At 49.8% G+C, this 17473-nt stretch overlaps 1 protein-coding gene across 1 annotated transcript in view; it reads left to right on the top strand.

The window, feature by feature from the left end:
• The window catches only part of MRPL13 (mitochondrial ribosomal protein L13), a 48555-nt gene that overhangs the window by 8488 nt on the left and 22594 nt on the right, over window positions 1-17473 (top strand). The window contains exons 3-4 of the mRNA XM_083186748.1: window positions 12366-12459; window positions 14002-14062. Of these exons, the coding sequence (XP_083042874.1) occupies window positions 12366-12459; window positions 14002-14062 (155 nt within the window). The remainder of the gene's footprint in view (window positions 1-12365; window positions 12460-14001; window positions 14063-17473) is intronic.

Raw genomic sequence — 17473 nt, 5'->3', positions numbered from 1 at the left:
CTTCTAGCACAGGTCTGGTCTGATAATCAGAGCTGAAATACAGACCACACTGTGCTAGAAGCACCACATCAAAGAGCGACACCCCAAGCAGGGAAGAGGAACTGCACGGGTTTTGAATGATGTCGGGTGCTATAGTGAACACTATCCCGCAGTGGTTATTGCAGTGCGCTCCCCACTGGTCTAGCCGCCAGACTTTCTCTGGACTAACGCTGTGGACACAAGGTGCTATTCTGGCTGGGATGGACCTCAAGGGAAATATGGTCCGACTTGTCAGCCTAGTGTGCTAGGTGCGATTTGAGCTGTACAAATAGTGCTAGACAATTTGGACTGTACACGCTCTGTCATTTGAACTGCACCTGATTTTTGACTACGCTACAATAGTCAATTCCAGGGTTCATGCGATCCAGTTAAAAAATCCCTGCCTGCACATACTATTCTGCCTAGTGATATGTAGTGCACAGGAGCGCGCATCGCATCCCAAGGCAAAACAAACACGGCACGATTTCAACTAGACAGATGCGATTGTGAACTAAAAAGTTTAAATCGCATGCGATAAGCGCACCGTAACTCTTATTGGCTCAGTATTTTGCGTGGAATCAAAACATGATTCCACGCAAGACACTGCGTGTCACTTTACCTTCACCTATAGAGGGGCTGGGAGGGAACGGGCACAATGACATAGGTCATATACATTGAGTATTACTTTTTTTTTTAGCAGCGCATGTTCTCCATTTCCTGGCATATGTAGCCATGAGTACTGACAGAAGATTCGGGGTGTACGCAACTCGTCGCATATCTACCTTTGGCTGATTGTAGCTCGATAGCTATAGATTACAATATAAAGTACAAAGACGGTGTTCACATACAGGCCAAGTCCAGTAGGCAGATACAAGGGCTCTGCTAAGGTTATTTCATCCGGACCTCTTACATCTGGTATGGTGCAGGTTCACATACATAATGATAAGGGCAGGCTGACCAGAGTATAGACGAATATTCATATTTACTTCCATACAAGTAATGGAGCTAACGCATTAATGTACAGTCCCTGCTGAAGATTTTGTAATACCATGTGTGAACAGCAGAGGGCAGTGTGTGATAAGGCATGTTTATGTTGTGGACATCTATCCCGTTACTGAATGGATTAATAGTGTTACAGCACACCATGGTCAGATGGTGACGAATCTCAACCTCAAAAACAAAGAAAGTTACACCCTGGCCTGCTAGCGTTTAGTGGCATGCTTATCATGAGGGGATAGGTGACTAGTGGGAAGCCTTATCCGCACATAGAACAGCAATACGGAATGTTTGCAGTTTAAAGTGATGACTATCGCAGTCCACCCACTGACCCATACCTGGTGAGACTTCCCGGTACTCTTTACCTAGCACGGCGCCCACGATTTTGATCGTGGGCATCGCAGGTAAAAAAATTGTGGGCATCGCGGCCATTGAATGCACTAAAAATCGGGTGCGACGCGACCGACGCGATGCCCGCAATTTCCCATAGGGATCAATGTTAAATTTCTCAATTGACCCGATTTTACTGTTCAATGCCTCAATTGACCCGATTTTTCCATAGAAAACAATGTTAAACGGCCCACAGAGGCCAAATAGCCACCCTGAAGTGTGAAATGGCCCCCACAATTGTTAACGCCACCCCACGATCAACGTCAACCCGAAGCGCGGCGAGCGCAGCAGTACGCGTCCTACGACCTTTTCATACCCCCACTATCCACGTCGGCGTGGAGTTGAGAATAGAATAGTGTGGCGAGCCACACTATTCTATTCTCAACTCCACGCCGACGTGGATAGTGGGGGTATGAAAAGGTCGCAGGACGCGTGCGGGCGCGCTGCGCTCGCCGCGCTTCGGGTTCACGTTGATCGTGGGCTGGCGTTAACAATTGTGGGGGCCATTTCACACTTCAGGGTGGCTATTTGGCCTCTGTGGGCCGTTTAACATTGTTTCCTATGGAAAAATCGGGTCAATTGAGGCATTGAACAGTAAAATCGGGTCAATTGAGAAATTTAACATTGATCCCTATGGGAAATCGCGGGCATCGCGTCGGTTGCGTCGCACCCGATTTTTTTAGTGCACTCAATGCCCGCGATGGGCGCCGTGCTAGGTAAAGAGTACCGACTTCCCCTTCCTGACGGTAATGCCTGCATACGGACATTGTGATGAATTTCATCTGAGGATGATGTTGGCTATCGGGGACAGACTAAGAAAAGTTAGGCTTTGCGGCGCTTGGTGAATTAAGAATAATGCCGGACTGTCGGCCTGGGTCAGAAATAGAAGCGGCATCGATGTTTCTGCAGTTGAGTGATTTTTATTGATGTTTGCTACTGTGCATGCTAAGGAAGTAACAGCATTGCTAACATTTGAGGTGAGCACAGCCAGTAACCAGACCCAGAGGGACCCGATTCCTGACCGCACACTACTCCTCCTCTGCTACCGGAGACAGCACACAGCCAGCAGCCAGACACTGAGGGACCCGATTCCTGACCGTACACTACTCCTCCGCTACCGGAGACAGTACACAGCCAGCGGCCAGACACAGTGGGACCCGATTCCTGACCGCACACTACTCCTCCGCTACCGGAGACAGTACACAGCCAACTGCCAGACACAGAGGGACCCGATTCCTGACCGCACACTACTCCTCCGCTACCGGAGACAGTACACAGCCAGCGGCCATTCACGAGGGACCCGATTCCTGACCGCACACTCCTCCTCCTCTGCTACCGGAGACAGCACACAGCCAGCAGCCAGACACAGAGGGACCCGGTTCCTGACCGCACACTACTCCTCCGCTATCGGAGACAGCACACAGCCAGCGGCCAGACACAGAGGGACCCGATTCCTGACCGCACACTACTCCTCCGCTATCGGAGACAGCACACAGCCAGCGGCCAGACCCAGAGGGACCCGATTCCTGACCGCACACTACTCCTCCGCTACCTGAGACAGTACACAGCCAGCGGCCAGACCCAGAGGGACCCGATTCCTGACCGTACACTACTCCGCTTACGGAGACAGTACACAGCCAGCGGCCAGACACAGAGGGACCCAATTCCTGACCGCACACTACTCCTCCGCTACCGGAGACAGTACACAGTCAGCGGCCAGACACAGAGGGACCTGATTCCTGACCGCACACTACTCCTCCGCTACCGGAGACAGTACACAGTCAGCGGCCAGACACAGAGGGACCTGATTCCTGACCGCACAATACTCCTCCACTACCGGAGACAGTACACAGCCAGCGGCCAGACACAGGGGGACCCGATTCCTGACCGCACACTACTCCTCCACTACCGGAGACAATACGCAGCCTGCGGCCACACACCGAGGAACCCGATTCCTGACCGCACACTACTCCTCCGCTACCGGAGACCGTACACAGCCAGCGGCCAGACACAGAGGGACCGATTCCTGACCGCACACCACTCCTCCGCTACCGGAGACAGTACACAGCCAGCGGCCAGACACAGAGGGGCCGATTCCTGACCGCACACTACTCCTCCGCTACCGGAGACAGTACACAGCCAGCGGCCAGACACAGAGGGACCGGATTCCTGACCGCACACTACTCCTCCGCTACTCCCTAATATAAGTATACTCATACCGCTCACTTCCACTTCAAGTACTGTGGATATTTCACATAATTGAGAAGAGGGGATGCACCTAAATGAAAACGCTAATAAAAAGGTACAGGGGAGAAAAAATGTTATGAGCCCCTGTTCTAGAAGAATCTGATCGGTTGCTATTGACAACATCCCATCTTCAATAGAACTCCCAGCTTAGTAACTTCACCCCTGATTTGGGGGCCATGCGATAGTATCTGATTTCTTGGGTGGTCGATTAGTTGTGAATATCCCAGTAGTATCAGAGAAGATTCTGTGTATACAATGTTTTTGTTATTTTGCATGACTGTAATCTTCCCCCAGGTGTCAGCGATCTGTAGGTGACATCACTAGCGCAGTATTACTCAGAGCCCTGGTGCCTCTGCTCTGCGCTAGCCCCCCCCCCCCCCCACGGCTGACGTGAGCACGTTGATGGCTCTATGAGTGTAGCTGTACACTGAGGCAGAGCGGACGCTGGTGCCGCAGCCGGTAACGTGGTCGCTGTTAGGTATTTGCTGTGGAATGTACATGATGAAGATCGTACAGTTATGTGCGGAACATGTAGGAACAGATAGGAGATGTTATTAATGCCTGCGCGAGCCTCCAGCTGGCCTCCTCATATTGGTAGAAATGGGCCTTTTTCTCACAGACTCCTCATATTTCCTGGACAGGCGCCACTTGCCCTCCAGTTGCATAGCTGCATGTAAAATCATCCACCTCGAGTCAGCTTACCTGTTCCCCATCTACAGTACAAAGCCAGTCCTCTAATCTAGATGTATCCTTACTGATTCTATGCATTTCTACTTCCTGTTACCCGTCGTCTTCCTCTGTAAATTTCAAACTGACAAGAAGTCTCGTGTTCATTCTAGCACCCGCCATATTTAAAAACCCATGCAGTTCCTCTTCCCTGCCTGGGGTGCCGCTGTCTGCCGTAGTGCTTCTAGCACAGCGTGGTCTGTATATCAGCACTGATATGCAAACCAGACCTGTGCTAGAAACACCACAGCTGACAGCGACACCCCAGGCAGGGAAGAGGAACTGCATGGGTTTTCAAAGATGGCGGGTGCTAGAATGAACACTAAAGTCTATCCCGTTTGTGCACACTTTTGGGAATTTGCATCTCCGTGATCAGCAGGCTGATAAAGGCAGTTGTTGAATGGGGATGCGGTCAATTTGCCGGCGGTCGGGATCTCAGCGTTCAGAATCCCGACACTGGAATCCCGACCGCCGAAATCCCGAAACTTTCTCCCTCCGTGGGTGTCCACGACACCCATAGAGGGAGAATAAAATAGCGTGCCGAGCGTAGCGAGGCACCGGGCCTGCTGCGTGGCGAGCGCAGCGAGCCCGCAAGGGGGGGCGATCCACGTCCCCCCATGTCGGGATTTCGGCGGTCGGGATTCCAGTGTCGGGATTCCGACCGCCGGGATTCCGACCGCCGGCATTACGTATCGGATCCGTTGAATGGCGAGTTCCCTCTGAACAGCTCGATTACTTGATTAGATCCACTGTGTAATTGGGCCCGGCTCTTGTTCTGCCAGGATTGGTGGGAACCTCTGAAATGACTGTTACGCGTTTCGTGTGTCTTCAAAGACATGAAACGCGTCAGGTGCTTTATGGCAGGTCCAAGGCGCCTCTGGAGAAAGCTGCAATTGTAATCCGAAAATTCTCCTGGAACCCTTCCCCAGTAACGTGGCGGCATTAGGAGTCTATTGTGTGATACAGTTTGGACTCTCCCTATAGTCGGTGGGGCGCAGGTCTTTTACAGGTGATGGAGGATGGTGCCAGGGAAGACATTACATACATTGGGTCGACCAAATTAAGGTCGACATACATTGGGTCAACCACTGAACGTTGACAGGCCTTAGGTTGACACAGACAAAAGGTTGACAGGGCCTACGGTCGACAGGGTCAAAAGGTTGACACAATCATTAGGACGAAGTTCGACAGTCAAAGGTCGACATGAGTTTTTCACGTTTCTTTTGTCCCGAATGTCAACATAGTGGACATCGAAAAAAGGGGGCATAGGATGCTTGACTGATGTTGCCGAGCTCCACAAATGTGGAATATAAATAAAAGTTAATAATATTACCATCTGTAGTGGACTGGTGTGGATGATGGAAACACCAGTAGGAGTGATGATAAAGTCCCAATAGGATGATTCCCTAAGTAGGGATAGGAGTGGTTCTCCCTATTTGGCGTCTTCTCCTTTTTGGCTGGATGTTTAGGAACTAGGCTTGAGTCCCATAGAGCTTTTGTAATCCAATGAAATATTTAGGAGATGATGGACGTCTGTGGGAGAAGGGACATCACTTGAAGAGATGGATGATGGTAAACTTTAAAAGAAGCTCAACGCGTTTCCCCGGATGTTTGCTGTCCGGCTTCCTCAGGAGCAAGTGTGGACATCGACCCCATATCGGTCAATACCCCAAATGCCTGTATAACGCTACTAGGGGTGCCAATCCCAGGGCATTTTTTTAAAACCCAGGAATTGGGATTGAAAAATGCTTGATCCCGGGATTGGCATCCCTAAAAGAAAAACCTCTCCGTCCCCCAAATTTACTTACATGTGTGAGCGGGGTAGGCGGCAGTATTGCGGCGGAGCCACCAGGAGGAGGCAGTTGGCGGGTGTTACAGCCGTCAGGAGTAGTCGGCGGGTGTAATGTGCCGTCGGGAGGCAGAGGGTTCCAGCGGAGGGGCCAAGTCACTGCGCTCATTAGATATGCACTCCCCCCCCCCTCTGACTAAGGCATCGTTCCCCACCCCCCACCTGGGCAGTGCAGGGAAGGGATCCGGGCAGCAGGGTCAGGTCGGTAGCGCTGGTGGGCAGCGAATCACTGCAGCGTATGTGAGATCAGCGGCGGGGTCCCTGTGGCGGATGGGAACTACTAGTTACTAGTTCTGGGCAGTCTGGACAGACTTCGCTGCCCTCCGCAGCATAGACCCTGCTGCCCGGATACCCACACGCTGCCAAGTACCAGGGTAGGGGGTTGGGGGGAGGGGAGGATTACGCAGGCCAGGTGGGGAATGGGTGGTATATTACTGGTTTACCGTTTTTGTACCTTTCACAACGGGTTCAATGTGAAAGGTACAAAAACGGTAATTAACCAGTAATATACGATTTAAAACATGCAATGTGAAAGGGGGAAAACCTGCTCTGACCCGGTTAAAGAAACATTTCAAAAACTGGGTCAAAGCAGGTCTTGCAGTGTGAAAGCAGCATTAGTGGATCCGTACCTATAAATCCACCATACACTACAAGGTAGACCAGCACTAATTATATAAGTCACACCAACAGCGATAGGGGGTAACACAAGTAAACACCCGAAGTATATGCTGCACAGCAGCCGGGTTCCCTGCGTTACCGACCAGTGACAGCTGATTAGTCGCATACCCAGATGCAGGTATTGTACCATATGAATGATTGACCCAGCCGGACTGCCCTATGTACACGGGCTTATCCGGTGTGGCACGAGCTCCTCTACATGATATCTGGGTCTTGTGGTTCCACAAATTTTTTGGAAGTGTTTATTAACCCGGATTCCAGGAATTGATGAATTGTGGCACCGCACTAACGAGAAAGACGACGAGTCTGGTGCGACGAGATTGACGCGACTGACGCCACAGTATACAAGGACACGTCTGAAACGACATTTTTTTTTTTTTTTTACAATATTCCGCGGTGCAGGTGGGGAAACGGCGAGTAGGTAGAGGATGACACGAGGACAATATCGTGTGAGCTGGCAATCTGGTGAACGTAAACCAGTTATCTCCTGACTTACTGTACTGGTATTACTGAGCAAAACGATTGTAAATCATCGATGGCAGCGCCTCCAAGCGGAGTGTTGTAAGCTGAGAATCGGAGATGACAAAACAGGATTATGGACTTCAAAGTATAATCTTCTCTTTTGTCACATACCGTCCATCATGTTTTACAGTCGGTCTCAATTTGTGGTCATGTTCGCAGCGTGGGGAGTAACCGCAGGACCGGGCGCTCTCGGCTGAGTCTGTAAACAGCTGACATGTTTGGTGCTGATGGATGGGGGAGATGAATCATCCCCCCCTGACACCGGCACTGCCGCGCTGAATGTGTGCAGGAGCTCCGGCGATCCGCAGGAAGAGTTGGGACTTGTAGCCGGAGCACTCCAGTGACCTCTGCAATGCTGAATACCTGAGTGACAGCTGCTGAAAGTTATGATCCATATTTGGAGACATGCGATTCGGGTATCGCTGTTATCCCTGCGGTGCTGTCTGTGCTGCCGGTTCCACGTACACTTCATCATCCACCTGTCCGATCGCCCGGAATATAGCTTCCTTACACAACTGGGTATGTGTGTTACAGGTGAATGCACTAGTATACAGAGGAAATACTACTGTTCATTTTATTTGTCATCTACCCCAATAATAAATAGTTGGGCCTGTGCTGGTATGTTGCTGAGTGCAGTGTCGGCATTCTCAGCATATTGACATGATAAACTGTTGACGAACATTCCCCGGTGGTCTAGAGATGACTTAGCTTGTCCCGGCGGCTGCAGTGGCTTCAGCACAGGGCTCGACAATTTTTTTAATTAAAGGATAAAAGTGTTGGAGCCAGACAAACTAAAAATATGGACCGTGCGCGCCAAAAATTGACACCGTAATGCCTATTAAACGTCATACACCCATTACATATTATACCACATGCCGTAATGACAATTACACGTTATGCCACACACTGTAATGCCTGTTACACATTATGCCACAAGCCGTAATACCTATTACATATTATACCACACTCCATAATGCCCATTACATATTATATGAGACACTGTAATGCATATTACACTTGCCACACACTGTAATGCCAATTACATATAATACCACACACTATCATGCCTATTACATATTATGCCACATAGGTGCCGCTTACCTACATGCTCATTGCTATGGGTTTCTTGCTCGATGCCAGAGGTTACATGCTTGTTGCCACAGGGCATTACTCTACCTCCCCACTGTTAACATGCGCGGTAATGGCAATAGTCGGGCAGAGCGATGGACAACAGAACTCACCCAGCTGTCCGCGGCGCGGCTATTTCAAAACTCCCCAATTGGAGCTTGCAGTCCAATAGTCTATCAGGAGCTACTACTACTGCTGCTTGTGATTGGCTGCCGAACCACGAGGGCCGTTTGGCTTGTGAGCGGCATCGAGTTTTGACGTAGCCGCACCGCAGACTTGCTGTGATACAGCCGGAGCCGGATGAATAGTCCACCTCTGTCTGGCTGCTGACTTTGTGCGCAGTGTCTTATACCACCTCAGCCACTGATTGTTAGGGGGAAGCAGCAACCGCGTCACTTTCTTACTTACACTTAGTTACATCCATATAAGGGGCCTGATTCAGCATTGTGCGCTGCGTTAACTTCAGTTGTAGCTATGCGATATCTTTCTACTGTGTAACAGTCTCCCGAGCTCATTTATCACAATTATTTTTAATGTCCATGTCAGGCGGCGGATGATCAGCTCATGGTCACGGATATTTTGTGTGAAAAATACCGGGATATGGCTGCGGGGAGCCACCGGAGAGACAGAGCATTCTCGCAAGCACGGTCCCTGCATGCGATACTCCCATCTTCCCATCTTTGTAAATTTTTCCCTCAGAGATTTGAGGAAATTCAATAGCTGCCAGGAATTTATAAAAAATAAAACAAACTGTGTTGGGGTTTTCCAATTCAACACCAGGCATGAAAATGGGTCATCGCTGCGTTTTTCTTCTCACAGCCCCCAGAACAAGTCAAATTTTTTCTAATAATTGATCAATTGGAAGTTTCAAGTTAGCTCAATTAAATTGTTATGGAACTTGTGTATTATGTGGGCGCCACTACTTAAGGCATGTGATGGGACCCGATTTCAGGGGTTTTAAAACCCGACTGTACAATTTTTATATCGCGTCGCAACGCGATCATGCCCGATTTGGGCTTATTCCAATGTTCAATGCCCCCCCCAGACCCGATTTTTTGATTGTACACCCACCCTGATGGGTAATGACTATGTTAAATGCCCCCCCCCCTATTGTTAACGCCACCCCACTATCAACGCCAACCCGAAGCGTGGCGAGTGCAGCAAGCCCGCGAGGGGTGGCGGTACGCATCCCCTGACCTTTTCATACCCCCACTATCCACGTCGGCGTGGAGTTGATTTTAGATAGTGTCGCGAGCGGACGCGGAATACATGTAAAGTAATCCGCGTCCCCTCGCGGGGCTCGCTGCGCTCGCCACACTATCTAAAATCAACTCCACGCCGACGTGGATAGTGGGGGTATGAAAAGGTCGGAGGATGCGTACCGCCGCCCCTCGCGGGCTTGCTGCACTCGCCACGCTTCGGGTTGGCGTTGATAGTGGGGGGGCGTTAACAATGACGGTGCATTTAACATTGCGAATCGCATCGCATGCCACTTGCTGGCATGCGGTGCTATGCGATATTTAATTGTACAATCGGGCATTTTCCCGAAAATCACATCGCATACCATGTGCAAGGATGGAATAACATGCAAATCAGCCGGAAATTGGCAAAAATCGGGCGCAAAATCGCATCGCAGATCAAATCGGCCAGAAAATCAGCAGCAAATCGGACGATAAATCGGATGCGATATCGGATGCGATTTAGATGAAATCGGGCGCCGTGATAATACACAAGTACCCAATGCCCTAAGATTAAAAAACCGGGCGCCCAGATAATACACAAGTACCATTGTTATTACTCACGTTCTAAGCGGTCTGTTATTACTTACATTCTAACCACCCCTGCCTGCTCACCGTGTCCTCCCTGTATTTGTGATTGGTAAAACGGTCATGCGATTGCAGATCAGGATGAACATTGCAACCATTGGTCACGATGTTCATTGGCGACTGCAAGCCTGATTATGGGGTATATTCAATGCATGTCGAAACTGCCGTCTTGCCGGAAACAAACTGCAGTTTTCAACATGACTAGGTCGGAAGGGCTTCCGATCTATTCAATGCTATCTGTTTTTTTTCCAGCAGGTCAAAATGTTTCAACCTGCCGAAAACCAGGTGGATTAACGTAATTGCCGCTAATCCCCCTGCTTTAGGCGGAAACACAGCCAAAACCGATAGGTTTGGCTGTGTTTCCATCAATCTCAATCCGACATAAAAAGATGCCGGATGGGGCCAGGTAAGCAGCAGCAGCTTACCCGGCACCAAGTGAGCAGCAGTAGCCGCCCACACAATCTCACCGCCTCCCATACCCACCACCGCCGGGCTGCACTCACCTGGCCCCGTCCCGGCTCCCGCAGCCTCGCTCACTCGGCCCTCTCGCCGGCCGTGTGAGCATCAATCAGCGGCGGTTGCTGCATTGAATAATGGATGCCGGATCCATTTTGGCAAAATAATTTTCGGAATGGAGCCAGCGACCGCTTACGCAAAGCAGTCCTTAGCCTCACCAAGCCTGGGAAAAGGGGGCAGCGCACCTCCGTTCTCCCAAACACCGACACCTTCTGCCCCTGTCCCTCCCTTTGAGTGTCTCTGTCTTGTCAATCAGTTCCCATTTCTGAGGTGTGATGCGGGACCCGTCCTGCAGCTGCTCATCCTGTCCCTCTGTCCTCCATTAGCAGCAGAGAGGATCGTCACAGCCACACTGGTTGCTTAATGCATAAAATAATGTTACTTGTCTATAATTGTATTCTATGATTGTAATTCCATATACAAGACCACAGGGGGGGCGATATCTTTATAATTCAGTAATACCATGTTCTCATTGCCGCTCCCTGCAAAATCCCAGGTTTTTCTTGTCGAATTTTTGGAGGGGCACAGAGCTTGTCAGCTCAACAGACCCCCTTCACACTGCACCTCAGACCCGGGAATTTCCCGTGTCTGCCCCTTTCACACTGCTTTCCATGGTCTGCCTTCCAACAAGGGTGTGGAATGTAATAGTAGCTGTGATTGGGTGTTGGGAAATTTGTACAAATTGCTGTGATAGGCTGTTTAAAAGCAGCTTTTATTGGCTGGCTAAAGATGATGTCACATATCACATGATTACATCCCCAATGAGCTCCTTTTTGAGTGAAAAACCCGGGTCTGTGCTGTTCACACTGCCATAGACCCGTGTATTACCCAGGAAAAACCCTGCAAAAAACCCGGGTGTAATTGCAGGGGCATAACACCCGGGAATTTCACAAAGACCCTTTCACACTGAGACAGGACACGGGAATTTTCAGCTTTTGTTTTTGCGGCAGTAAGAATGGGGTATTATTTAACACGGTACAAAGGGGGAAAAAATTATTTGTTCTAGGGGCCTGATTCAGATCTCAATTTGAATTCGCACAGCGGCTGATTACCGATTCACAGCGCATGCGTACGGTTTGCAGTATGCATGCATGAGGATATCCTGCGACAAAGTCCTGCAACTTTTTCTAAAGGCGACTGACAGGAAGTAGGTGTCCGGGGGTGGGAGTGCTGAGAAAAACGCAGGCGTGCCTCCTTAAAATGTGCCTGTTGTCTGTATACACTAAAAGCAGCTATATTGTGTGCTGAACTTTAACCCACTGGTTCAGAAAGAACTAGTGACCTGTCCGTGGTATGAGGAACCTAGAACCTTATGCCTCAGCAATGTTCTTAGATTCGTTATGGGTGCAGCCCACAAAATAGCCATTTCCACTTCCTGTCTCCCCCCCCCCCATCTTACTTCCTGTTCGCAGCATGAACACAAAGTGTCGTCATCCTCCTCTAATGTTGTCATGGCTTCTGTCGTCTAGGTGACTGCGGAGACCACGTGGTGGTGAAAAACACCAGGCACATCGCTTTCTCTGGGAATAAATGGGAACAGAAGGTTTACTCATCCCACACAGGGTAAGCGCATAGTAAAGTCAAAGTAATTATGGAAGCTAGCAGAACCCCCACCCACACACACACACACACACACACACACACGCCGCAGGTGGGGCAGATGTAACATGTGCAGAGAGAGTTACATTTGGGTGGGGGGGTGTTCAAACTTAAATCTAAACTGCAGTGTAAGAATAAAGCAGCCAGTATTTACCCTGCACAGAAACAAAATAACTCACCCAAATCTAACTCTCTCTGCACGTGTTACATCTGCCCCACCTGCAGTGCAGCATGGTTTTGTGCATCTACAAAAATTCAGCCTTGCTAACAAATCTGAATCCGGCCCAAAGGTGCAGCTTCCTTCCTGTGCAGCGCCATAGGATTTCTATTGCTGCCCATAGCAACCAATCAGATTCTATCTATCATCTTCTAAAAGGTGCTAAACCAGTAAGAAGTAAAATCTGGTTGCTAAGGTCAACATCCCATCTTCAATATAAGTCCCATGTTAGTAAATTTACCTCAGTAATACATTCGCAGCTGGGATCCCGTATGCCGGCAGGAATGTATTGTGGTGCTCTCAGACGGCCTCACAGATCCCAGCAGCTGTGTACAAACACAGCGATGGTCAGTGGCGTAAGTTAGTCCCAGTTGCCTGGAGGCAATGTAAATATTGGTGCCCCCCAAAATCTCAATCAGTAAGGTGTCTGTCTACAGTAAGACAAGTCATGGGTTCTAGTACAGGGTGTACAGGGTGTGACACTTGCAAAAATAATGTTACGACAGGGAGTCAGCCCCAAAAGTGACATCGATGGCTTTCAATTAACTGATTCAAACAGGCAGGGGAGGAGAGGTGCCCCCTTGGGAGCAGGAGCCCGGCGGCAGGTGACTCCATTGCCTCCCAGAGTTACGCCTCTGACGATGGTCGCAGATTCTTCCCCAATCACCCATCTGATGAGGGACCATGAGGTCATGGCTGCCAATACTGAGACGCTGGCACCGCGGTCATGGTGCGCCTGTGGTTTTGCCACCACTCAGTGTCTGTCCCTGACTGCCATTCAGTTGCACTACACTGCGAGCATCATGACGCCTGCGCAGTGCAACCGCGCTGTATACGCCATAACCTGTTAATCACTTCGCTCCATAAACATCAGCATTGTGCACGTCACCGAATCAGGTCCCCCGACGCACACAATCTGACCTGTCGTGAGCTGCGAACGGGTATCGGGCCTAATTCAGTATGGATCGCTAATCCGAGAAAGTTACAGAAAGAGACATTCGCCCTGTGCAAAATGTATTGCAAAACTTCTGGGAATCGTTCATCGCTCCCAGATCCATACGCAAATCCTGTACCATCGAAAAGATTTAGATTCGATTTTCGAAATTTTCTGATTAACCATCCATCCTGAATTAGGCCCATTGTCATCACCTCTTCTCTGTTGGCAACGTGGTTTTATCTGGTTAAATAATAAAATGTTTGTCATTAACTTGTTGACGTACGCCGGCATCCGAACATCAAAGCTTCCAGCAGATGAATCCACGCCATTTATGTACGTTCTCTCTTCCCAGTTATCCCGGGGGATTCAGACAAGTCACCGCAGCCGCGCTGCACAAGAAGGACCCCACGGCGGTGAGTACCGAGTCCTTGTCGACCTTTTCATTGTTGACCTTTGGACCCTGTCAATCCTTTAACTGTCCAACTTTGGACCCTGTCGACCTTTTGATTTTCGACCAATAGTGGTGGACCTTATGACTGTTGACCCAGAGTCAATCTATGATGAGCCCCGATACCAGCCGGAACCCCCTTGTACATATCAGTACTCCATACATTTTATTTATTTATTACCATGTTCTTATATAGCGCATACATATTCCGCAGCGCTGTACAGAGAATATTAGAACGGTCACATCAGTCCCTGCCCCAGTGGGGCTTACAATCTATATTCCCTACCACATGTACAGATGGGTGCGCTTCAAAAATATTAACATGAATTGAGAACGTTGTACTTCTCCTTTGCCTCTAGCTGCTCAGTGACTCAGGGGCAGATTTATTAAACTTGGAGAAGAGAGAAACTGGAGATAAAGCGGAGAAAAGGTAAAAGGAGATAAAGCACCAGCCAATCAGCTCCCAACTGTCTTTTTCAAACACAGCTGATTGGCTGGTACTTTATCTCCTTTTACCTTTTCTCTGCTTTATCTCCAGTTTCTCTCTTCTACAAGCTTAATAAATCTGCCCCTCAGTATCTGCTGCTATAGCGCAAATTACTTCTAAATGAAAATTGATTTTGATATTTTTTGAATGTTGATTATAGAGCAGGACAGTTGAGAAGTTGAAGGTCCTGGGTACCTTAAATGATTCATTATTGATCCGTGGAAGTGCCCCGTAACAGACGGCAATTTAAAAGCTGTTGGGGGTAAAGAAAAAAAAATCGGCAACAAATTGTGATCCTGCTCGTTCCCTATATCTTATGATTGATGGTCAGGACGGGACACGTGTATTCTCACTGAGCGCACCATTCATCTAATGACAGACTCGCACACCCGCTGACCTGTCAGTCACTCACACAGCCTCTGGCCTGGGGCCACATCTACTCCTTTAATAAATCATTTCGCTAATGGTAATATTTTTTTCTGCTTGCCAGAGGGATAATGGGGGGGGGGGGGGGTGTAATGTTCAGATCTGAGCAGTTAAGTTTTCACCTGCTGCTGATCCTCAGTGGAAGAGACACAGAATAAATGTACAGTGCTTGACATTAACCCAACTCTAGTATGGGAATGTCGTAATGTTTCTTAAATCTTTTTTGTGATCAGTCTAATCCCTGAGTCCATTCCATATCCGGAAAAGTCAGTGTAATAAATGCAGATACATAGACAGATAAGGGTCAGTTTCAGCCAGAAGTGGAGAGCGGTAAAGAGTCAGAACTAAGTGCGTTGTATGTACAGACTTAAACATGAATAATGAAAGACTGGATGTAGTTATGACCACCGAAAAAACATTAAAAAACGGTGTCGACCTTTTTACCGTCGACCACGTTCACATGGATCCTTCACTTGCTTTGATCTGGCGTCACTGTCTATCTAGACGCTGTCAACCAAGATTAGGTGTCTAACTAGACGCCGTCAACCATGGAATTGTCGGACTAAGCATGGTTGTTCCGCTGTCCGGATACGAGTCGCTTCTATATATGGTCTGTGCACATTTCTCTCTGTCATGTTGGTATAGAGAATGGCCACAAGATGGCAGCAGAAGTTAATATTTGGAAGTCATTAGCTTACTGAAGGATTTATAGGTTATTTTATTTATTGCTTAGTTTCTATATTTAATTTAAATGAAGTGGAAAAATGGGTTTCGTAAAAAAAATTCTTGTTTTTAATTAGATTGTCATTCGTATACTCTGTAAATCACCATATATGTAAACCTGTATATTGTATTAGGGTAAAGGTCTGTACACACTGTTCAAAGCCTCGCTGTTTGGGGGAATCCTCACCATCATCTGACAGCGGGGATTCCCCCGGAACATAGAATAGGGTGAGCAGCCGGCACGGGGGTTAAACGGCGAGGGACGCTTGTTTTCGGTGATCCCCACCGTTTAAACCCCTTGCCGGCTACATTGAATATGGCCCAAATGCTTATTATGCCCCTATTACCGGAGAACATCAAAAAATGCAGCGGTTGTGTGAAAACTATGGGTACTTCTGTAGTTTCACGGTGCCACGGATCGCATCGCACGCAAATTGCATGCGATCCGATTATAGCACACCCCCAATATCCACGTCAGCCCGAAGCATGGCGAACTCATGCAGAAAACGAACCCAAAGCGTGGCGAGCGCAGCGACAAGGAATACCCATCAAGTAATCCGCGGGCCCCTCACGTGTGAAATCAATGTGACTGCAGCTTGTTTCATGGAACTACTGACCAGATACCTTGGAAATACCAGAGAGCGCCCAGCACTCTTGTACGGGGCAGCATGAAATGGGGCCCGGGGCAGACATTCCATTAGCCCCTAAGGTTCCTGCTGTATGGTGCAGTCTGTCACATTCCTCCCTGCGAGGTGTGTTATACTCACTGCTCTGTCACATCGGTCTCAGCTGCACTGTGCAGTGTGCTCGGCCTCCTCCTTACACCCGGCCTCCCATACCCGCTGCTCTGTGCAGTGTGCTCGGCCTCCTCCTCACACCCAGCCTCCCATGCCAGCTGCTCTGTGCAGTGTGTGCAGCCTCCTCCTCACACCCGGCCTCCCATGCCAGCTGCTCTGTGCAGCCTCCTCCTCACACCCAGCCTCCCATACCAGCTGCTCTGTGCAGTGTGTGCAGCCTCCTCCTCACACCCTGCCTCCCATGCCAGCTGCTCTGTGCAGTGTGTGCAGCCTCCTCCTCACACCCGGCCTCCCATGCCAGCTGCTCTGTGCGGTGTGCAGCCTCCTCCTTACACCCGGCCTCCCATACGAGCTGCTCTGTGCGGTGTGCAGCCTCCTCCTCACACCCGGCCTCCCATGCCAGCTGCTCTGTGCAGCCTCCTCCTCACACCCGGCCTCCCATACCAGCTGCTCTGTGCAGTGTGCAGCCTCCTCCTCACACCCTGCCTCCCATGCCAGCTGCTCTGTGCAGTGTGTGCAGCCTCCTCCTCACACCCGGCCTCCCATGCCAGCTGCTCTGTGCGGTGTGCAGCCTCCTCCTCACACCCGGCCTCCCATGCCAGCTGCTCTGTGCAGTGTGCAGCCTCCTCCTTACACCCGGCCTCCCATACCAGCTGCTCTGTGCAGTGTGTGCAGCCTCCTCCTCACACCCGGCCTCCCATACCAGCTGCTCTGTGCAGCATCCTCCTCACACCCGGCCTCCCATGCCAGCTGCTCTGTGCAGTGTGCAGCCTCCTCCTTACACCCGGCCTCCCATACCAGCTGCTCTGTGCAGTGTGCTCGGCCTCCTCCTTACACCCGGCCTCCCATACCAGCTGCTCTGTGCAGTGTGCTCGGCCTCCTCCTCACACCCAGCCTCCCATGCCAGCTGCTCTGTGCAGTGTGTGCAGCCTCCTCCTCACAC

This window comes from Crinia signifera, chromosome 5 (assembly GCF_055691185.1).
Source record: "Crinia signifera chromosome 5, ASM5569118v1, whole genome shotgun sequence".
NCBI lineage: Eukaryota > Metazoa > Chordata > Amphibia > Anura > Myobatrachidae > Crinia > Crinia signifera.
The sequence above is the reverse complement of the archived record's forward strand: the minus strand, read 5'-3'. Positions and strand labels throughout refer to the sequence as shown.